The sequence below is a fragment of the Lagopus leucura genome, unplaced genomic scaffold (assembly GCF_019238085.1).
Source record: "Lagopus leucura isolate 7727_CA_CO unplaced genomic scaffold, USGS_WTPT01 Super-Scaffold_54, whole genome shotgun sequence".
In the NCBI taxonomy this organism is placed as follows: Eukaryota; Metazoa; Chordata; class Aves; order Galliformes; family Phasianidae; genus Lagopus; species Lagopus leucura.
Window position 1 is genome coordinate 1,791,541 of NW_024962251.1, and position 24,129 is coordinate 1,815,669.

The 24,129-nt window shown below is 38.8% G+C and overlaps 1 protein-coding gene across 1 annotated transcript in view; it reads left to right on the top strand.

Annotated features, from left to right (window-relative positions):
- The first annotated feature begins 241 nt into the window (after positions 1-241).
- SNX2 (sorting nexin 2) overlaps positions 242-24,129 on the top strand; it is a 33,368-nt gene continuing 9,480 nt past the window's right edge. The window contains exons 1-7 of the mRNA XM_042873958.1: positions 242-369; positions 7,871-7,985; positions 17,723-17,874; positions 19,024-19,090; positions 19,296-19,339; positions 19,436-19,577; positions 21,830-21,908. Of these exons, the coding sequence (XP_042729892.1) occupies positions 262-369; positions 7,871-7,985; positions 17,723-17,874; positions 19,024-19,090; positions 19,296-19,339; positions 19,436-19,577; positions 21,830-21,908 (707 nt within the window). The 5' untranslated portion in view covers positions 242-261. The remainder of the gene's footprint in view (positions 370-7,870; positions 7,986-17,722; positions 17,875-19,023; positions 19,091-19,295; positions 19,340-19,435; positions 19,578-21,829; positions 21,909-24,129) is intronic.

Below are 24,129 nucleotides of genomic sequence, written 5' to 3' on the forward strand. Positions count from 1 at the left end.
TGGAGGCCGACCTGCAGGAAGGGATTTCTGAGCAAAAAGACCTGGGGGCTCCTGGCGGGCGACGAGCCAGCACCGCTCCGCTAAAGGCAAGGCGGACGGCCAACAGCGCGCAGCAGCACCTCCGCGCCTCAGCGCAGGGGGTCCCACAGACACTGCGCCCCGTCGCTCGCTCCCGCCTCGCCGCGCGCGCCCGCTCCCCCATCACGTGCCGAGGGGCGGGGCGGGAGTCACGTGAGCTCGGGCGGCCGGGTTGGAGGGAAGATGGCGGCGGAGCGGGAGCCCCCGCCGATGGGGGAGGCGCGGCCGGCCGAGCTGGAGGAGCTGGAAGACGGTGAGGACCTCTTCACCAGCACTGTGTCCACGCTGGAGGTGAGAGCCCGGCCCCCGCCCGCCCGGTGCCGCCTGTCGCTCGCTACGCGGCCCCGCCGCGGGAGCGGCTCCTCCTCCCGGCCCCGACCCGTCCTCCCGCGGGCGGCCCGGCTCCCGAGACGCCTCTGGTGCCGAAGTAATGATCGTAAGGAAAACGGACGGAGCCGTATCTGCGAGCGCTGCGGCGCCGGAGGCCGCTTCTTCAGCCCCGCCGCCTGGTTGTTCCGTGCCGCTCTGCCCCGCGCTGCTCGCGGCCCGCCCCGAGCGCTGCCGGCCCCGCCGCCGCACCGACGCTCGTTTGGCTCGCGCGACTCCGCGCTCTGCCCGGCCCCGGGGCGGCTGGCGGGTCGAGGGGTGAAACCCGTGAGAGGGTGGGTGCGGGGCACAGCGCAGTGCCAGAGCTGTGTCAGGAGGGAATAAACGGGGAAAAAGCAGGCTGCCAGGAAGCACTTCCTCTTTCTGAAAGCAGCCGGTGTGCCCGTTCATTGTGGCGGGTGCTTTTCTTGCTGCGTCGTTGTTGTATTCCCCCCTTGCCAGTGTCTTCTTCCAAACCTTATTGTTGTAGATGGTAAGCCTTTCACAAATAAAAGTGTTGCTGTGCCTCTCCCTGAAGTTTCCTGTCCTTGGCCTTTGCAGTAGTAGGATCAGCGTGTATTTCTTTGTTCTTCTGTGGCTATTGCCTGTCCTTAACAAAAACGGGTCAGAATACAAAGCAACTCTTAGAGTGTTTTAAAGCCTTTAAAGTTGTTTGTGATGCATCATCTGGGCAGCGGCAGAAAAAAGATGTGTGGAATCATGCCATGAAGGAATAATGAGTTGTGTCAACCTGCAGTTGGTGTCATTATATCAGCAGACTTCTGTCCATCTGTGTGGGACACTGTGTTACTGGAGTCCTTTTCTATCCATTTAGAAAGACTACAGTAAAATATAAGTATCATTTTTAGTGATAAATTACTGCGGCTTAAATTCTACACCACTATAGAATTAATGCTTAAATCACAGTTACAATGAGAAGCCCTCATCTTAATGATTAAATGTAGTTACTGAAAACTTTTCTACCTTGAACCTGGCAAAAAAAAAATACAGTTAGATGGCTTGGTTGACATTTCTGTTTTGCCACTTGACTTTTGTATGCTGTTTATTAGGAGAAAATTAGCAAAGTAGAAAGGGGAGACCTCTTCGCTTTTTTTGATGTCTGATCAGCTATCAGAATTTGTGGATGATCACTGCTCTTGTGATTTTTATAGCAGATTTGGATGGAAGAGATCATGATTCATGAAGGAACAGAAGTTTGAACTTCTCAGTAGCATGATTTAAAGTAATTTAACATAAGCATGTAGAGCACCTTAATCTGAAGAGGAACAGTTATCCCACAGAGTGGGCCTTGTTAAGCTTCTGTCCTGATATTTTAATCCATAATAAATGTTCTTGGAGTAGCTATTTGAAAATGGTAGTGGAAGTTTGATAAAGTAACAACAAAATGCCATTGCACTTTTCTTTGTGGATCACATACTTATTTGCAGATACTTCAGGTGAACATCACAAGGGATGATGTCTGGTGCTAATTTATATGAAGATGGTGCTGTGTGAAAAGGGGTCTTATTAGGTTTGTATTGGAGCTCTGTATTTGCTTTTGGTATGATAAATTTCTATTCTTGGTTCCTCTGAGCTTTTTTCTTGCTTTTGTTCTCTTTGAAATGCATAGAAAGCATCCTGCTCTTGCTTTATCTACAATTTGTCTGTGCACTGGAAAAGCTGTAAAATTGCTAATAAGTCTTCCAAATAGCTTCCATATTAAAAAGTCTCTTAGAAAACACATGCTGATTCATTCATGTTAGTTATGACTAAATATAAATTTAGTGTACGTTATGAACAGCAAATAGCAAATATTTAAATGCAGTTTATAAGGAAGGCTCACTGACTTGGTTGTCTAATCAAATGGAGGCTTGTTTAATTCGAGCTGATTTCTCCCTGAAGAGAAAAAAGCTGAGCTTTAGCCTTCTTTGTGCACATATTGGAAGTTCATGTTTTGCATTAAACCCTCTTAATTCTAGAATATAAAATGTTAAGACATCACACTGAGTTGTAACATCTGGAAATTCTGGGGCGTAGCAAGAGAATGTTCTAGGGATTGAAAAGTTGCTGTGTTGAAGTTAATGAGAATGCTTCCCTTCCTGTGAAAACAGGACTTGAGAGCTCTGGGCAGCTGTCTGAGCAGCAGCTTGTGTAAGCCGGTACAGTTCTCACTTCCTGGTCAGATATCCTCAGTGCCCCTGAGCAGTGCAGTGATTCTTGAGTTTTCATGGTGCCGACGCTATTGTAATGCCTCATGGAATATCTCCCATTAAATTCATGGGCACAGGGTGGTCTGTCTTTAGCTGCCACAGTTGCTCTCGTCAATGAAAGCAGCCACACTAAATTGGACAAATGATCTGTCTGAGCCGAGGCTGTATTTCCTGTGGTAGTCAGTGGTGTGTGTTATGTGAAGAATGTTACTGATGATTATTTCTGTTTGTGCTTATCTGCAGTACAGTCCCAGCTACTGTTTTTTTGTAGTTGCAGGACCAAGGTGCCCTAGGTAACATTGTAATATTAATAATCCTCCATGATTTACTTAGTTTCCAAGTTTTCAGCAAACCTCTCTGTTCTGTAATGCAGGGGCCGTATGAACACATACCTAAGCTGCCACCTACCCATTTTAATTGATGTTTATATTTCACTTCTTTCTGTTATTGCACAAATGCACTGAGGCACTTTAAAACAGTGAGTGTGCAGTAGATATGGTAATCTGTCAAGTACTGTCATTTAGGTCAGGGTGTGTATGTAAATCCATTGACAGTTTAACAGTTTATGTCTAAGACCTGCAGTGTGTGCTTTTTTTTTGTACAGGAGGCAAAATATGAAATACACATGTATCCAGTTATCTTTATTGTTGTGTGTTTAACAGAGACAGTTATGGTTTAAGTTGTAATGACCTCGGTGAAATATCTGACAGTAAAATGTTAAGTCCTTGAACACTGTACTGTGTCTTCACAGAGCAGTAAGTCTGCATTCAGGATTAATTGGTATAATTCTAATGAAAGTGTGTCTTGCTCCTAGGTGTTAAATCCCATCTCTGATGGAAGCATCTATTAGTTTATTCTGGTATGACTGTGTGCATCCTCTTTCTTTCCACTATACGCCTCACTCTCCTACCTCTCTCTTTGTTCTGTTTAACCATGCAGTGATTTGTGAGCTTCTGTCCATGCTGTTTCAGTGAAAATGATCCAGGTTGCCAAAAGTACTGGAACAGTATGGCAGTCTGCTTTTGTCAACCTGCTATGTTTGGGCCAAAGGAGGCTCGGCAGAGTTCAGGCAGCTCTTTAATTTGATCTGTGGGAGACCCTATGATTGAGAAAATGGATGATGACCAAACATTTAGGGCTGTAACTTCAGCCAACAGAAAATGTGAGAACTTGTTTTTGTGCTTTCCTACGCCAGAGCTATAGAGTTACTCATTTACTGACATGCCAATATAACTCACAATGAAAGTGAAGAAATTTGACCTTGTTACTGCCATTGTAGGTTGGAATGGACCCATAGAAAATCGCAGTGGCTGGACTTCTGGAGATCATCTAGTGTTCAATCCCCTATTTACTACAGCAGGTTCCCTAGTTAGGTTGTAAGTCTTCTCATCAGGAATCTGTTTGTTAGAGAACAAGTAAAGCAGAATCTTGAATGTCCTGCATACCCAGTGTCCCGATGTTTTGGCTGTTAGATGCTGCCCCTGTATTTCTTTCTGCTTAGGAGCCAGACAGCAGCTTCACAGGCATATATATTTCAGGAAATAAACAGGCTTGTGCGTCACTGGCATAAGGTAGGTTTAAAGCTTGTGAACAGCTATGCTGTCTGCGTGTGTCTTGTTAGTGAGTTGTTGTGAGTCTCTCTCTTCAGTTTCTTTTCTGATACTTAGTTGTTCACTGCTTTGTGTATGTACTGGATTCTCTCTCAGCCTTCCTTAGACATTTTAGCTCTATATTGTAGTCATTAAAGGATGAAGTTGAGCTGGAGAATTTGGAATAAGCTCTCTTAACTTCCATCTGTAGCTTGATATTGGTATTGGTGTGGTTGCTGTTTTGCAGTTGGAAAGGCTGAACAGAATAATTAGGTGATTAGGCATTACTGGTTCTAGTTCTGACAGATTCAGGGCTAGTGGCTTTCTGTGTCTTTGTAGTTCACTGAGAACAGCTGTCCTGTTGAAGATGACTTTTGAGGATGACTAACAAAATTTCATTGCAAAACTCTGAGAAACAAGATGGTGCTGTATCCAAAGTTAATGTTTAGAGAAGGAATCATCTTTAAGAAGCTTGTATACACTCTGATTTAAGTTCTCTCTCTTTCTAGTTCTTTTTTCTTTTTTTAATATTAAGAAGGTATTTGACCTCATCCTTCGTTTATCACATCTGAGAATGACAACTGTTGAAAATTTCCAGAGAGCCATTGAAAGATCAGTCAGCTGGGAAATATCAGCAGAAGGCTGTTTGGAAGGAAAGACACTTTACCTGGAAATCATCTTCAAAGTTAAACTTTAATATTTTCTATTCTTAAAAACAGATCTTGAGATTATGCAGCACATACAAATTTTGTGTTATGTCCATATGGTAAATAATTAATGGAATGTCTTTTTCACTGGAAATCTTTCTGAAAAGAGTCACTTCTAGATACTGTAACCTTTGAACAGTTTTAACAGCTGCATGAATAAGCTTTGGTTCTTGAGCTTTCTGTTGTGCCTTTAGGGTTGTCTGAGGGATCTCATTTAGGTTATATTCTCCACCTGTGCTTCATGGACAGTTTTCCCCCACTGCCATCTTTCCATCCGTTTATGTCTGTTCCTACAAAGACTGTTTCCTTCAAAGTTGGAAGGCCTGGGTTATGTCCTCTGGTTATCTTGCTGATTTGGGTGCATAAGCGTTTTCATATTATGACATGTGTGGATCAAGTTCAAGAGTTCAAGGTATATTTTTTTTTTCTCTGCTAGGATTCCTTTTTGTAATTAGGAGCAGATATAATGAAAAATAACAATCAGTAAGTAAAATAGCTATCTCAAATAATACGAGGTAGATTAAGGGGATGCCTTGAAGATTAAATAATCTTCAGTGACTTTTTTTTTTCCTCCATTCTTTAATCAGCTCAATTAAGGGATAAAGCTGGGTACAACCTGCTGCATGCACCAAGTGTTCAGGGAAGCTTGGCATTTTACAACTGTTTCTCATGGAGATGAGTTAGCAAAAAATTAACTACACGTGATTCTGCATCTGTGCTAGGGTGGAGTGCCACTTCAAGCTGAACCTCAGATCTGCAAATATATAGTGGGGCTTTACTTGAAGTTGAACATCAGCAAGACTATTTTGAAATGAGTAATCTGTAAGTTTGTTTTTTTGTGCAGAATAGCTTTTGTTGATATAACTTTGAATTGCTTGGTTCTCAGAGGGAAATCAAGCTTTTCCTTGCTCTCCTGTCATAGTTGATGTGCACAGTCCTGAATTTGTGGCTGAAACCGTACACAGAGATAGGCTGTTTCATCTGGAACATGTTACTTGGAAGGTCAACACTTAAGTAATTTGAGAACACCCATGCAATGCAAACTATCTGCACTGTCATTTGTAGAATAATGAAGCGTGTCAAGAGGTGAAGTTATTTTTAAATTTCCTAGTTATATCTTGTAATATAACTTAGGATGATGCTTTAAAGTATGGAGAAATATAACTTTATTATCTCGTAGCACTGTATTTCCTGTGGAATTTATTTGGATATGGACATAGTATGAGATGAGAAGTATACGTGTGTCCAGTGAACTGCTTGCTTGTAAGCTCACCCTCATGTGTTGAGCTCCCCACTGCTTCTGCCCTGACCTTCCTTGTAGGCTCTAGAGAGTCCAGCAAGCACTTCCAAAGTCTGCTCCTTTTGTTGCATATAACTTCGGGTTTTTGTGATTGTTTCCTTGTATTTGGGCTTCTCAGGGAGTGGCAGCCTATGACAAAGGAATATAATCTATTGTTTGAATGAAACTGTTTCTCACTGCAGCAGTAGTAGAATTTACATTTAAATGAATCTGGTTTCCTTGTGTTTTCTTTCACCTTCTTCTGACTTCAGTAGGCAAGAGCTTAACACCTTTCCAAGTCAAGAGAGATTTCATATGTCCTGTGAAGAGCAATTCTGTGCTATTTTTGCATTTTTTTCTGTCAGGACCTCTGCTGCTCCTTCCTTACTTGCTCTGACCAGAATTTCAGATGTCTGTGATTTGGATTGATTTAGGGGCCAGAGTCTTATTCTCTGCTGCTTGAAGTAAAGCAACAGTTCTGTATGTCATGCCAGAACATCTACTTTTCTTGAAGAATCAGCTGTGAGGAATACCTCTCCCTTAGTTCTGATGGCTGTGTTACTGTGCAATACGTAATCTGGACAGGTTATTTCAGTGTTTTTATATTGTTTTTCAGGGTTGTTGTTGTTTTTAAGATCTTTTGGCATTTGTTGAAGTGTGACCTGAAACTTTTCATATCTGTTATGAATTGTGATCCTCAGCAACAGTGGCACAGTTTACAGACACCCCTTGTGAAGTGCACGTGTTCGTGAGCAGATAAGCTGTTGCTGAAAACTCCTTAAACAGATTTATTTCTTTGATAAAGCTGCAGGAAGTGAGTTTTTCAAGTTTTCTAGTACTGTTGGAATAACTGTGGTTGATACTTAGTGAGTAGGATTTGGTAACTGAAGTGCTGATCTTCAGTTGAAAGTAATCTGTTTTCTGAGTAAGCTGTACATCTGGTACCCCAGCTTCAGTATTGATTCTGTTTTGCTGAGTGTCCTCCTTTTCACAAGGAAAATTCTAGGCTTCAGTGATTAAAAACAAGACAAACAAACAAAAAAGCACGAATGTGCAACTGTGGTAGGCATAGTTTACATGTCAGTACAATGTTATCCTCTGCACCAATAATCCCCTAATTCAATCTGTTGTAAAGATACAAAAACTGCTTATGTCTACAGGCAAGGTTCTGTTCTTTTAGTGGCTTCAAGTTCTTTTAAAAATATCTGAAAAATTTCTATAGGGAACTTGAAGGTATGGTTATTAGTTTTTCTGCATACACATCCAAATCCAAAAAATACAAGCCTTATATTGTAAGCCTGTAAAGGAGCTCAGTAATCAAATTACATTCAGCAGTACTAATAATTTTATTCTTGATGCTTCTGCAGCAGCTTTTGTTTCATGTTATTTAAGTTTGAGGAAGTGAGTAACTTTTTTCTCCCTCAACAGAGGAATGGAGAGCTGTTGACTAGCTCATATCCTTTGTTCATTGTTATTACAATAGGAGTAGGAAATGGAAATAGCTGACATGGTTTCCCTTCTGTACATCTTCCCTTGTTTCTTTGCGATGAAAGAATGTTGCAGTAATTCCTACATGCTGACACATGGGAACTAGTTGTGTGCCAATTATTTCACATTGTTGTTGTTGTTGTTTTTTAACAGTCAAGTCCTTCATCTCCAGAGCCAGCAAGTCTTCCAGCAGAAGATCTCAGCACAATCTTCAATGGTCCAAAGCCAGCAGAAATGATAGATGATGACAGAGAAGATCTTTTTGCTGGTAATTACTTTTTTCTTCTAGCGTGTCAGTGTAAACTCTTGCTCTTGGATTTTAGGGAGTGTGCTTTTCTGAGAAGGAGAGTTAATGCTTTGTCATGCTATTTAAAATCATTTTCATTGCCTGGGTGTGAGGAATTTTGAAGCCATTGCCTTTTAATGAAAACTTCAATTTTAATTTAATACAATTTGATATTGTAGCCAATTGTAACCATTGCTTGTTGTGTCAAAGGTACACTTCCCGAAAAGTTCATTGAGTAATGAATTAGTACATTTCAGTATTAGCAGTGTTGCTAGCTTTCATCAACATTCTTTACTGGATTCACCAGTCGTATTTATTTCAAATCCTGTGATCTTCTGAAATATGCTGTTATATTTGTGAATTTGAAAATTGGCATGAGTAATAAGGAAGGAGGGACAAGTTTCTTTTTTCTTCAGATTTGTTTGTTCTGTAATTGCTGACATATTGATACTGACAATATCCTGATAGTACATTGTGAAACTGTTTTGGAGTGCAGCCTTTGAACTGAGAAGATTTTTACCTTGCTTTTTTAGTTAAAATAAAGTGATATGTGACTTATTTGGATTAGATGAGTTTTAATTTCATTGATAAATTAGATCTGGGACTTTTTTCAACCAAATTTTAATGTGTTGTCTGAAGAGTAAACACTCTGTTATACCCGTGGCAATATATATGTGGGGTAACAGAGAAGAATCGTTCTCATACTGAATAAGTGGCATCTTGGAAAACTTATTAAATAGAAAAGTTAAATTTTCTTAATTTGACAGTGATGTACAGTTTTTTTTCATGTGGAATTCCATAGCATTTGTTAAATCTTTTTACTGGGCGTCAGTTTATTGGTAGTGTGAACTGAGACTGCACAGTTCTCAGCAGTAACACTTTCCCTACTACTACTTGTTGCTGAGTCAGTTCACAGTCTGTTTTGAATACAGTCCTAATCTAATATCATAGATTCCCTGATACAACCATTTGAAAATAAGTTCCTGTCTTATTTTTTATAGATAGCTGTATACACAAGTCCATTATCTTTATTCTGAACTTAGCAAATTTCCATATATTTGAACTTCTATTTACTAAGGGACTTTAGAATATATTGACTGGTTTGTTGACTCTCTGAAACTATTTTAAGATAAGAGAGTAAAAAAACAGAAGGGCTTTCCTGGTTCTTTTGTATTTGTGTTATGTAATTTTATGACTTGAAGAGACAGTGGTTCAGGAATGAAGCTTTCTAGTGCTAGTAGTTTATACAGTATATAAAGGCAATCTTTTGTAGACACAGAGCCGTCTGGAATGGATATATTTTAGGACAGCCAATTCTCATCTGGCTATAAAAGAAGGTGGCTGGATTAGATATTGATGAGAACCTGACAGAAGGAACAAGAGTTAGCAGCCAGATTGTTTCAAGTAAAGTGAGTGCTGTGAGAAAGTGAATGAAACTGATTTAATGAGTTTGAGTTTTTCTGTGGAAGACATTCTTTTAAATGCATATGGCATTGAACTGGAAGCTTCTGACATACTGCATGTCTAACAAAGTAAAACCGGTTTGTGAAGGGCAGTTTGTGTACTGACTGAGGCTCTGTGGAGTTTCAAACAGGGAAGAACAGGAATTTATGGAGTGTAAGATAGATTTGCAGTATCTTGTTCTGATCAGGAAGTTTGTATAATACAGTTGTATCCCAGTGAAGAACTTCCAGCTTTGTATCACTGGCAGCATGGGAGTTCTTTAAAGAAGAAAAAAAAAAGGGTCATTTCACAGAATCACAGAATTGTAGGGGTTGGAATGGACCTCAAGAGATCATCGAGACCAACCCCCCTGCCAAAGCAGGTTTAGGTGCTATGCTTTCACAAGTATAATTACCTTTTCATTTTTTTAGGACCATTTTGCTGGACAGTGATGTTAATCCAGCCCTTCAGTAGAAGCAAAATGATAAGAATACACAAGGGATTTGCTTTAGGCTTGATGTTATAAACCTTAGTTTCTGTTGAAGGAAGACCTAATTAAAATATGAATGTAACTGTGGTTTTTTTGTTCAATGTGTTGAAATTCCAGAAAAGTACATCTACCTAGCCTACTGGAACAGAGGCTAACTGGAGAGGAAAATAATGACATTCTACATTTCATAAATTATGTTGTTCCTTTATATTGAATTATTAGATGCTATAAAATCCAGACAGAAGGAAATGCTGTGGGTGGCTTCTGAAAGGAGAGACTGGCTCTTTGGGATTATAAACAATCACAGTTTTGCAGCCGAATTTGTAAAAAAAAAAAAAAAAAAAAAAAAAAAGAGGGTATTCTTTAGCTCGTGTAGGTTTGAATGTATTTTTTTCATTATCCATCCATTAAAAAAAGGGGATAAGTAAATTATGATTTCCTAATCTGTGTTGATGTAGGTCTGGATCTGGGATATTTTTTTCAGACTTCTTTGACTGTATTACAGCTTCTTTGCTGTAGCTTTCCTGGGGCAGACATAGGAAAATATCTGAAATAATTTTTTTTAGATATTCCTTACCTCATCTCTGCTGACCCATAAGTTCTTTGACAGAACAAAATAAAACTGGGCTGTAAAGGTAGAAGAAAATGGGTTTTCCATCTGCTCTGTTGGAAGCTAATAAACCTCACTGCTGCATTCATGAGTATTGTATTTCTTGGCTCTGTAAATAAACTGCCTTGCTAAACTCATTTAAGTATTTTCACTTTTAGTGTAAAAGTCACTTTGTTGTATATTTGGCCAAAAATGAATTACTTTATGTTGACCTATAGACCTCATACATATGGGGAACATTGTGATCAATGATTCATTTCATATCAGCAATATTTTTAAGAGCTTTGAGATGTATTTAAATATTGTCCATCCATAAGTTTCTACTGTAGAGTAAGTAATTAGATCATGAGTTGTTGTCTGAAATACGGGCCTTCAGCTGCACGTGTAGCTGCTGGACATAGTTGCCTGTGCCTTCTGCCTCCAGTGCTCATAGAGGAGCAAGGCTGTTAAGTTACTCCCATACTCTTTCATTATTTACAGGAAAAAAAGAAAATTACAATTTTTCCACTCTTGCACCTGGGAAGGAATAACTGCAATTATGAGTAGAGGTTGGGACATGATCTGCTGGAGACGAGGTCTGTAGGGAAGGACTCTAGTCCTGGGGGTTTTGGTGGATGACAGGTTGGCCATGAGCCAGCACTGTCCCTGGTGGTCAGGAAGGCCAGTGGGATCCTGGGGTGCATTAAAAGGAGCACGGCCAGCAGGTCAAGGGAGGTGATCCTCCCCCTCTGCTCTGCCCTGGTCAGGTCTCACCTGGTGTACTGCCTCCAGTTCTGGGCTGCTTGGTACAAAACAGGGATCTCCTGGAGAGAGAGTCCTGCAGAAGGACATGAAGATGATAAAGGGTCTGGAGCATCTCCCCCGTGAGGAAAGGCTGGGTGACCTGGCTCTGTGCAGCCTTGAGGAAAGAAGACTTAGAGGTGATCTTGTTAATGCTTATAAGTATCTTAAGAGTGGGAGTCAAAAGGACGTGGCCAACCTCTTGTCAGGGCTCTGTGGGGACAGGACAAGAGGAAATGACCATAAACTTGATCATAGGAAGTTCTGCACCAATATGAGAAGGAACTTCATAGTAAGGTGACAGAGTGCTGGAACAGGCTGCCCAGGGAGGCTGTGGATTCAGCATCTCTGGAGATATTTCAGACCTGCCTGGACACCCCACTGTGCAGCCTGCTGTAGGGAGCCCATTTTGCAGGGGGTTGGACTAAATGATCTCTGGAGGTCCCTTCTAACCCCTACAACTCTGTGATTCTGTGAAAGCTGGGAATGGATTCTCTTAAGCTGGTATCTGACTGCTCTGTCTTGGGGAGAAGTTGGTGCATTTCGGTGGGATTTTTTTCTTAGTGATGGTGTGTACTTCAGGTTCTTTTTAATTTATTTCCTTAAGATACATTTTAATATTTTTTTTTCTACTCACTTGGAAGTTTGTAGAGAAAAGAGTATGCCAGTTCCATGAACCAGACAAGGCATAGTTTCCATTTCAGTTTTCATAGTTTCATCTTAGATGAACTGAACAGCAAGAATTTCTAGCAATAACATCTGTTAGTCAAGAGCTAGTTGCAGGTGCTGGGCTGGTTATTAGAAACTGGTTATTGACTTTGGGTCTGAACCAAAAACAAAAATGTTTGAACCAACTAGTGGCTGTTCTGTTAACAGTGTTTGTTTTCTCACTGTGATTGTTTTAGTCCTTCTGTCATATTAGTAAGGGTCATGGCCTGTGACTTACTCATTTTAGAACAGTCTGTTCTGTGAGGTTGTCTGTCTTCAAAATATGCTAAACCTGCAGCAGCAGTTTTTTACCCAATGATTTCTCCTTTCTTCTGGGCAGCAGCTCTTACTGAAGTTTACTTCCAAATTTATGTGATAAACTTAGTAAAATCTCAAGGATAATAAGCTAATTTGAGCACTCTAGTGATGCCAGTATGTTAGAGATCTATGACATTTGGATGTGTGATAGGTAAAAATAACTTAGCTCAGAAGTGAGCTGCTTGTAAGGAACTGCAACACTTGCACTTCCTCATATGATGCTTGACAAATACTGGTGGTGAAAGGAGGTGCCTAATGCTGAGGTTAAGCTTGCTGCTTAAGTGCCAGTGTATCTGATTGCTTTCTTTAATAGGCTGATATATTTTCTTGTTCTTTGAGAGCTTAACATCTTGAGAATGATCTTTGATAAAAGACCTCTTTGTGAAGCTGGTGTTCATGTGTACAAATCTTGCAGTATCAAATTGGCGGGAGCTGTTAATATGTGCTGATAGCTGTCAGAACTGATGTGAGCATTGGATGTTAATGTTTTCCTCTGTGGAGTTGAGCATAAGAAGAACTTACACCTTTGAAAACTATACAGAAAAGCAAGTCATCCAGATCTCATTTTTCATGCAAATATTAATACAGAGTAAAAAAATATATATCTGGCCCCCTCACTCAGCCAAATATATGAATTTTCTGTGGATCATCTAAAATGATTAAGTAAAGCAGGTGCTTCTGGAAGCACCATAGTTTCTTCTGTGAAACCTACCAAATTCACCCCTCAGTGAAAAAATAAACATCATTTACATTTTAATCCACACTGTATCATCTAATTTTCCATATTGAAATGATGAATGTAAGAAGTCTAACTGGCATAGGTCGTCCAGACTAATCTGTTTCTTGAGAAGTAATGCACGTGCTTGTCATAAAACATGTTTCTAAGCAGGGAAAAAAGGTAGGAAGCACAATAGCCTGCTATTCTTGCTGTAGAAATAATAATTCTTTTTTCCTTTGCAATGTGTCTTGAAAGTCAGTAATCTACTTCTGAAATTTTAAAACTTCTAAATGAAGAAAATGTCATCCTTGTCTGCTGCTGTCTCCCCTCAACACCCTTCTGCCGAGCTTTCCATTTATCTCTTCTAGATACATGTTGTATGCTGGATGCATGCAGATTTGGAGTCAGAGATAGTAGGAGGGAGGGTAGCATGAACTATAATTTCTTCTTGAAAATAACTGACTTGATGTCTATTAAACATACCTTTTTTTCCTCTCACTAAGTTCCTCCAGGAAGAGAAGGGTTCATAGGCAACACCTTAAAAACTTTGTTCACGCTCAGCCAACCTGGACTCTCACAGGATTGGAAATACTGGTATGAGTAAAGTCTGCTCTTATGCCTGTTGTGATCATAAAGCTGCAAGATGGTGTTCTTGCATTTCTAGCCACGTCCTCTCTTGCAGAAATAGTGCAGCAGTGTCACTTCAGCCATTGCTGAACAGGGGTAGGGAGCTGGTCTAGGTTGTATTTCAGGTGATAATCAGCCTGGATTCATTAGTACTAGTGTGTGTGAATAACAGACTGAGACAGAGAATTGGTAGGGAAAAAGTGTGCTATTGTTTCATCCTAAAGCAGTGCTGGTTTGGTGATTTGAATTCACTCTGTTTTCATAAAGTCTCATTTTCATGATAACGGGAATGTTTTCCCAACTGATGAGAGTGTGGAATGAATTACTTCATGTTTTGTATTATAAGCCCATCTAAAATTTGAAGGTACAGAAAGGTGCTTACTGTTGGTTAATGGTTTTTTTCCCAAATGTGCACTGGTATATAGCTGGTAACTGGAAAAGGAAAAATTGGAATTTGGTAGCTCAATTTGTATTTGTGTGTGTGTGCACAAGTGCATACACTGATACAACTACTGAATAGAAGTATATACGCTTGTATAAATCCTTATGTATGTTGAATGCTGCTAGACAACAAATGGTCTCTCTCTCTTCCACACTGAAATGCTGTTCTTCCACTTTAAAAGGTTCTTATTTTCCAGCTGTGTCAGCATGACTTTTCATGCTGACATGAAAAGTGTTTTGAATTAAACTTCTTTGTTGTACAAAAATGCAATATCTTTCCTGTGGCATTTGAGGGTAGAAACCATAAGTAGGATTCTTCTACAATTCCTAAAGATTTAACTAGAAAAATGAAGCAGTGGTAGGAAAACAGCCTTTTTCAAGTAAGTATTTTAGATAATCTTTCTGATTTTAAAATATGAGAAAGTCCTTGTGCTTAATATTACTTTGAAAATAACAAATAACCTGAAATTAGAATAATGGTGCCAGGAAGTCAAGAAAGGTAGTCCTTCCCCTCTGCTCAATGCCAGTGAGCCCACACCAGTGGGCCCAGTTCTGAGCATCCCATTACCAGGGATAAATGGAGTGAGCTCATGAAACGGCCATTAACGTGATCAGGAGCATGAAGTGCTTGACAAGGGAGCAGAGGCTGAGAGAGATGGAACTGTGCTGACCGGAGAGGAGAATGCTAGGATCGTTTAGGCTGGGAAGATCAAGTCCAGCCATCACCTGACACTACCAGTCCACCCACCTGTGTCCCTAAGCACCATGCCCACACATCTCTTAAATATTTCCAGTGTTTAAGATGATGATGCCACTGCTTCTCTGGACAGCCTGTTCCAATGTCTGACCACTCTCTAAGTGAGGGAGTTCTTCCTGATATCCAATTTAAACCTCCCCTTCTGCAACTTTATGCTGTTTTCTTTCATCCTTTCACTTGTCACTTGAGAAGAGCAACTGGTGCCCACCTAAAACCACCTTTCAGGCTCTCCTGAGCCTCTTCCATTTCCCTCAGCTGTTAGTTATAACTCTAGCTTTGTAGTCTGTTTACCAGTTTGTTTTACTTCCTTTAATGCATTCCAGCTACTCCATATCCCTCTTACAGTGAAAGGCCTTAAACCAAACACAGTACTCAAGGTGCAGTTTCACAAGGATAGAGTATGTGAGGACAGTCATCCATCTCCTAGCCCTGCTGATGGCACTATGTCTGATACAAGCCTGGATGCCCATGGCCTTCTTGGCTGCCTGGGCACACTGCTGGCTCATGTCCAGCCAAGTGTCAACTAGCATCCCCAGATCCTTTTCCTCTCTTCTCAGTTTTCTAGCCCCGAACTTGTAGCAATACATGAGGTTGCTGTGACCAAAGTGTAAGACCTGGCTGATTGCCTTATTCAATGTCACAAGACTGGACTCAGACCATCCAACCATCCTATCTCCCTCTGTAGTGTCTTCCCACCCTCGACAGATCAACACTGCCATCCAACTTGGTATCTTCTGCAAACTTACTGAGGACATGTTGGTCAAGATCATTGATAAAAATATTAAACAAAACTAGCCCTACCACTGCATGGTTGGGAGCACCACTAGTGACTGGTGCCAACTGGATTTAACTCCGTTTGCAGTGACCCTTTGCTCCCACCATCCAGCTTCTTACCCAGTGAACACTCCATCCATCCAAGCCATGAGCAGCCAGTTTCTCCAGGGAAATGCTGAGGGAAAAAATATCAAATGCTTTGCTGAAGTTTTGCAGAATGAGCATATTTCAAACAGGCTAAGGCATGATGACCTTAACTTTGTTTTTAATTTGAGTTCTGGTATCAAGCAAAAATTTAGGTATTCAGCCGTTTTCATCCCAGTAGTGTGGTTTTGAACATTTATGAAAAAGTGTCGTAGAAGAGTGGGAAATAGAACTGACTAGCAGAAATGGCAGCTGGGTGGCTTTGATATATTGATTATGAAAGACCATAATATTGCTTCTTTCAGTAATAACTGTTATGCTTCATTTAATGCTGTTTCCAGTTTTGCCAACATTGCTAGTAGATTAAAGGCTGTTCTGAAAAACTGAAAAATCAAGTGATGCTGTGGGGGATGAAAATGAGACTTTTTTTTTTTTTTACACATAATATAGTAATTTCACAAATTTAGGGTAGACCTGATTGTTAAACTGGCTTGTGTGTTGTTGTTGTTGTTTTTTTCTTAACCCTTGAATAAGAACTTGTAGTAAGAATAGGAATTGATGATGATCAAGATTTTCAGTGGTACATGGTGATAGGACAAGGGAAAATGGCCATGTATTGGTGTAGAACTTCCTGTGCACCAGTTTGAGGAGGAACTTCTTCACAGTGAGGTGTCGAGCACTGGAACAGGCTGCCCAGGGAGGCTGTGGATTCTCCTTCTCTGGAGATATTTCAGACCCGCCTGGATACCCACCTGTGCAGCCTGCTGTAGGGAGCCTGCTTTGCAGGGGGTTGGACTTGATGATCTCTGGGGGGTCCCTTCCAACCCCTGCAGTTGTGTGATTCTGTAATGCTCTTTATCCGTACCAGGATTTAAGAAGTGGAAGGAATGTGGCTTAGTTTCTTTGGAAAATTGAGCTGTTACATAGACAAAAAAAAAAAATGCAAGAACAGCTCTTTTCAAATTTGCATAATAATCTGTTTTGGAAACTTTGCAGGACTTAGAGTAGATCTGCATTAATGCCTGAAGCTATGCTTGGTAAAGTGGTTGCAACTGGTGTGGGAAGTCTAGTTGGTAATACATTCTGAGAACAGTGGTGGAATCAGTCTCTGTATCAAATGTTGTTTTGCGGTCAGTATTATCTTTAGAGGAACTGAATTTCTTGCAAATGCACATTTAGCAAGAACCACAGCATTAATCACTGAAACTAGAACAGGAACTTCTTGGTAGACAGAAAAAGGATAGCTTGCCAGTGGTCAAAACCAACTAATCAAGGAACACATGCAGGATTTGTAGTGCAGAGATTCAGATCCTCTTCAAATGTAGATGAACTTTATATGTTCTGAAAGTATTTAGCTTTGAATGAACTATTGTAAGCCTAAAGGAGATTGTCGTAAATAAAAATGATCTTAAAGGTCAGAATGCCTCTAATGCTAAAAATATTTATTTGCTAGGTTATGGGCTTTGGGGTGGAAGCCTGCATTATGGTTGTGTAACTTCCTTTAAAGCATGCTACTTTGCTGAATATGCTTGATTATCAGCCTGTATGATTAAATTAGTTGTTCAGGGTACAAAACCAGAAAAGAATTGTCTTAAGGATAGAAGAAACTGAGTTTTCTTTCATAGTATCTCTTACAGAAATAAATGACTAAAACTTCCATGGATATTCTAAAAGACTATTTACCTGACTGTATAAAAAAAAGAATTACAATATTAATCATACTGTAGCCTAATACAAATGATGCATGTAGTTTTATACTTATTTAAAGAAATTACCAGCACATGCAGGCGCTTCTTAAGGATGCTTTTACTAGACTTGTACATTTTCACTTTATTTTGTGTGTGTTTGTTATCTTTGTGATAGGCAACTGTCTCAGCTATACAAAAACTAACTCAAATTCTTTATCTAGAAGCCACAGAAGAAGTTTTATTGGACAGTCCAATACTTTCACCAGAACCAACTCCTGCAATCACTCCTGTGACACCTACTGCATTAGTAGCTCCTAGAATGGAATCGAAAAGTGGAACAGCCCCTGCAAGTTTTGATAGATCAAGAGAAGAGGTATACCTCAAATTTGGAACTATCTAGTTTGGACTTGGAAGTTGTGGGTTATTTTGTTGTTGTTTTGTGTATTTCATTGTTCATTACAGTTTCTAAATATTATTTCACAGGATTATCCTTTGGTTAGGAGAAATGTGTATATGTTTATATTTTTGGCACTTAAAATTTGATATACATTTGACTCTTTAAAAAATACCATGATAATTCATTACATAACTGTACTGGAGATCTGTAAATTAAGAAGTAACACGTCATTCCTGCAGGTTAGGCATTGTAAAAGTGGGTGTAGGAGCAAACCTTGAGCTTGATATGGGAGAAATGTTAATGATGTTATATTGCAACTCTATCAAGTTACTGATTTTAACTTTTGTTTATTAAGTAGTTGTTAATGGGAAAATGAAAGGGGCAGTTGTTAGCATTATCCTGTATACTAACAAACAGAGGATGTTTGTTAGAATGATAAGGATTTAAACGTTTACATTTGATGTTCCATTCAAAGTCAGGACATTGGCAAATGGCATTCATTCTACACTGTCCTCTTACTAGACAGTGTCAGTGTAAAGAGTTTGTAAACAAGACTTGTTTGTGACTCAGAAACTACTTCTTCCCCAGAATTTCTAAGATGGTATTTTATTCTTATTTTCTTCCTCTTCTGCCCCAACATACTGTCCTTTCTGCCACAGTGTTTCCTTAGATCCCTGTTTATCAAACTTTTGTACAATTGCATTTAAATTCTGCATGACTAGAGCCCAGGCAAGTATCAGAAATTATCTGCCTTTGACTTCTTCCTTCCCAAATATCTGTATTTTGATTTAAAGATTATAGAAACGCTGCTAACAAGAGCATTTTTTTTAACTATGTTATCTGCTGAGAGTGGAGGCAGTAATATGAGTATATCCACAAGATGAGTATTTATTAAAAATTCTGAGGCTACTTTATGTGAGAGGAAGCTTCCATACTAAAAAGGTTTTCCAGGAAGGCTTAAAATTAAGAGCCCTATGAGAAATTACGTTCACATAATGTTGGATGATAGGTCTGGAAGGGATTTTAAATTCACAAGCATATTGACTCCTACTTCCACTGTTCTCTTATTTTTGTACCTGCAAATAATATGAGTGCATATTAACTTGCTAACTGTTCATTTCCTAGATTGAAGAGGAAGCAAATGGAGATTTGTTTGATATAGAAATCAATGTGTCAGACCCAGAGAAAGTTGGTAAGTTTCTCCAGACTAGTAAATCAGATGATGGACTGTTTGACCTGTTAAAGGCCATTCTGAGATTTTAGCATTATTTCTTATTCAGTAATCTTTTGGGTGCTTTCAGTATCTGAGTGGAAATACATGTAATGTATATTTTGAATCAAAAAGTATCTGGAAGCATTAAACTAATTCTAGCATAAGTGTTTTAATTTTCTTTCAGGGGATGGCATGAACGCTTATATGGCATACAGAGTAACAACAAAGGTAACTAGTTCAACAAGTATTTACAGGTACCTTTGTATCGTAACTAAGTAAATGCATCAACAAGTCATCACTAAAATTGTTGTTGTTTTCTTCAAGACATCCATTTCTATGTTTCACCAAAGTGAGTTCTCTGTTAAAAGAAGATTCAGTGATTTTCTTGGCTTGCACAGCAAGTTAGCAACAAAGTACATGCACATTGGTTACATTGTGCCTCCAGCTCCAGAAAAAAGTATTGTAGGTAAGTCTAGTTCCTGTGCAGTTGAAAGTACGTGTGCATGTCATTTAATTACTGTAGTACAAATTAAACATTTTTATACCACTGTGCTTCTAAGGTAATTACTGTTCTGTGCAGATATTTCTTCCTTCTTATCAGGTGTTCCAAATTACCATGTATTTCTCCTGTTCTCAATTTTTAGAAAGTTAGGGTTAAGCTGAAAAGATATGTTGTGGCCTCTTCTTAGCTCAAATCAGTGTTGGTAATAAGAAAGACATTCATCTTAATGCTTGGTGCTCTGTTTCTTATCTACTAGTCTTTCTTCACTGTTGCCCCTCAAGAGCTGATTAGTCTGTCAAAACAAAGATGTTAAAGGAAGGTTTATTTTTAACTTGTGTTGTTATCGGTTGTTCACAATACACAGAGCTTCATACATACCTCACCTCTCTGATATGTCAGTTGGTTTCTTCTAATCATTGTGAATGGTGAAATGCTTAGTTACTTCTTCAAAGTTCTAACTTTAAAAATATCTGTGAGTGACACTGGTCTTACTGAATACCTTGAAAGATAAGATTTTTGTTCCATCAGGTAGGGAACACTGTTTATGTAATGAAGCAAGTTTTTTAGCTCGAAGTAGGAGAAGATCTTTGAAGACAGTTAAACATTTAAAATAAGAAATGTGTGGAAGTCTAGTGGCTTTTCCATGTAAATAAATCAATGGACATTGGAATGCTACTTGATCTGTAGGAAATGACAGGAGTTTTTTTTTTTGTTTCATCTGTAAAGCTGATTAGAGCAGCAGCTTTTCATTAAAGTAGGGACTGACTTTCTTAAGATACAGATAAGTTGGGAAGTCTGTAGGTTGTTTTCAGGACGCATGAAAGTCATACCTCAAACCTGAACTGCTTGCTGTTCAGTGCAAGTTTGCTGTTTGGTTCTATCAAAAAATATATGGTCTAATTCAGGAGGAGTGAAAGGATGCTGGTTTAAGATGCAACTGAGAGCTGGTAAAACAGCTGAAAGATGGCAAATGAGTTTACATCACATGCTTATTTTAAGATTTAATATGAAACATTTTACATCCAGTTTTATGTGATGTGTGTTGTACAAAATCCTTAGTCTTTTCATTCTGTTACACTAGTTATAGGGCTCAGAGTTCGAAGTTAAAATCAATCATTATTATTATTGTTTTACCATCTATTTATTTGGTAGGAGTTGGGAGGGACCTGTGTTTAAGACAGTTCACAAATGCAAGTGTTGAATTACCAAATATCCTGTGAAACAACAGAATAGAACTGAGTCATTGGTGATTCAGAGTTCAGTGTTCATCTAAACTGCCTCGTTTTCACATCTATTTTGAAAGTCATAGATTTTGCTTTAAAAAAAAAACAATTGGGAGTGAAGCAGTTTTAGAAAGTGCTGAGCTGACTGGCCACAGAGTACTTTTTCAAATTTTCAGAGCTTTCTACTCAGAATGTATAGTTTGAAAAGCACAGAAATAATTGGACATGTAAAAATGACATGTCTGGATTATAATATAACTCTCCCGTGCTTTAGAAAATGAGTGTCTTTGAATGTTCAGTGCATCTTGTTGCTTTTTATAGCACTTGGGTTTCTAAGTCCTCTGAATATGAGTCTTAAGTATGAAAAATACTGACATCAACCACAGTTTGAGTTCTTTCTTGCTGAAGGAGAACATATTTCACATACCACAAGACATCAAGAACTCTTGGTTGTAGTTGTAGTTCTTTGGCCACTGGTTGTAGTTCTTTGGCCACTCTTGACTTCAGCAGAGGAAGTGGTATAGAACTGTTTTTCAAAAATGCTGTGTGGTTTCCATTAGTTAATTAAAAGCTTCTTAGTTTTGAAGATTAGACTATAGTAGAATGAAAATATTGGCTATGAAAAAACAGTAAGTCTCGTGTTAAAGCCTGTTTTCTTAATCTGCTTTATTAGCATGTTTTCTTCTTTTGAACATGACTGACCAGTAAGACTGATCACCATTTTTTGTTGCTCTCATAAACCGAAATTCAGTTCTTTCTTTGTTAACTTTTTAACCACAATAGTGCAGTACAGGAAACTGTATTTCACAGGACTGTTCCGAGAAGGCTGTTCAGCCTGCAGTGTTTGTTCTTTCTGTTCTTGTGTGGTAATTTTTATTCTAATTTTACTTACAATATCTGAACATAGATGAGCTTTATCTTATAATCATATCAGCTATACTAACGATTTCTGTGTAATAAAGTAAAATCCATATGATGCCATTTTCTTCAAAGGCATGACCAAGGTTAAAGTAGGAAAGGAAGATTCTTCATCTACTGAATTTGTAGAAAAAAGAAGAGCAGCTCTTGAAAGGTAATGTGTGTATCTAAAACTTGTTAGTCTCTAACAGGTATCTGACCCATCTGTGTTTAGGTGTGTTCTGAAGATTGTATGCAGCTGTCTCTTTTTTGTTTAAAAAAAGTTGCATAATTCCCATTAATAACTGGAAATGTAGACACATTGATATGGTGAATTACAGCTACCACCTCTAGCTGGTCAGTGCTTAGTTTTGAGACTGTAGAGAACCAGTGTCTGAACTTTCTTCATTAGCTTGCGTTGGCAAAACTTGTGCAGGTATCTGAGCTTTTCAGTGTGATTTTTTAATATGTTATTGCTGTGATATGATTGCCTCATTTGAGAAGAATATTCCATACAGTGGTTTCAGTTAAACTGGAAAATAAGCAGAAGTCAAAACTTTTAGTTTGTCTCTGGAACTCCAAGGCCTCAAGAACTTCATACATCATCAGCTAGATCAGTCTTTGGCCTAGTCTTAACCAAAAATTATCACTTTAGATTCCTGTCGCTAATATCTTTCTATTTTCTTAATAATATGAAAACATCTGAACAGATACTGAACCTCCAAATACTGACAGGTTGTACTGTCTTACAGATACCTGTCACTGGAATTTGGTGTATGACTTAACATTTGCTACTTGAAATTGTACCCAGAAGTTAACGAAGTAGTTCTGTCATGTGGAGTAGAACTGTGAAACATCATGTATGCTTAAACAAGTCTGTTGCTAAAGGAGTGCTGCCATGAGATATAAAGACTTGGAGTAACAGTTGGGATTGGAGGAATTAGACTTAGATAAATGAGGTGACATTTCCTCACAACTTGAAGTCGGAGATTACTAACGGAGATTACTGTTTTCCCCCTTTATTTTGTCATGTGATCAATAGAACTGTAACTGGAACAAGTTTAACGCATGAACTTGTGTATATGCTTTAAATGCTGTGGGTTTTTTTTTCATTTATTTGTTAAAGGAGTTTTGCTGTTGTACTAGTTTTAGTGGATGTTGAGTGTATGTCAACATACTGAGGACTGAACTCATTAGGATATTTGATAATGTTTTTCAGAAAAACTGTGATAACATTACCTGTCAAAAAGCAACTTTTTCATCGTGCCAATTTTAGCTGGCTTTTGCTTTCAGAATCTTAAAGTTACATCCCTGTCAAGGTGTTCAAATGCCATTTAAGAGCAGTGGTTCTGTTGATCATTATGTAACCCAGGGGAAACATATTAATATGCTTCAGAAATCCAGACCAAATAAATGTGCCTCAGTTTGTTCTTTCATGATCCCAAAGCTGTAGAGAAAGTGGGAGGAAAGACCTGTTGAGGTCACTAAAATTTATCTTCTGGAGTATTGAACTTAAGTACTGCAAGTCTACCAGATGTCCTCAGGCAACACAGTCACTGGTGTCCAGTGAAAAAGTTAGTAATTCCCATGGACTGAGTTGTTCTGTAGTAGCAGATTTCTAAAGAAAAATATCTTTGCTTGACATGGCAACTTTAACTTACTAATTATCAGAACGTGCAAGGAAAAGTTGAGCAATCTAATTTATGAAATTGTTTCACTGCAACTGCAACTGCAACTTTCTTTAGGAAGCACTGAGGACCCAATGACCATATCTAATGGCAGATGGAGAAAATACCTAATCAGTGTACTCAGACTTTGAATTGAGTGTTCCATTCCATAGCACTTCGTAGGAGATTCTAAGTAATCTGAGAGTGTCCTGGGTCTGATGTGGTATTTCATAGCTGAGACTTAGGCAAAACTAATCGTTAAAAAAAGTACAAAAGGCAGTTGATAGTATTCTGTTAGAAGATTTTGACTGTTACTATCACATATTCTTAGTCTTTTGAAATACTGTATTCCTACAAGGCATTCTGTGTAAACATTTAACACTTTCTGTTACTGTATAATATGGCAAACATTTATGACAAACTTACAGTGCTTTTTACTGGAATAATATTGTTGAAATTTCACTCTTCAACCCATACTTGTTCAATAAGTAGTTTTTAAATTAACCAAAAATGGAAAAGAAAAAGAAAAAAAAAAAGTGAAGAAAGAAAACAGTAAGAGTTGCATTAATTTAAATTCTACGTGTATGTCAGAAGTAATGAGGAAGATCTAGCATAGTTATCAAATAAAGAGCTCATGCCTGGAACATAACTGGCTCACTTTTTCAAGACTGTCTTTTATTCTAAAACGAGTAAGGCAGAATAAGCCATAACAAAAAAAAAAAAACAAAA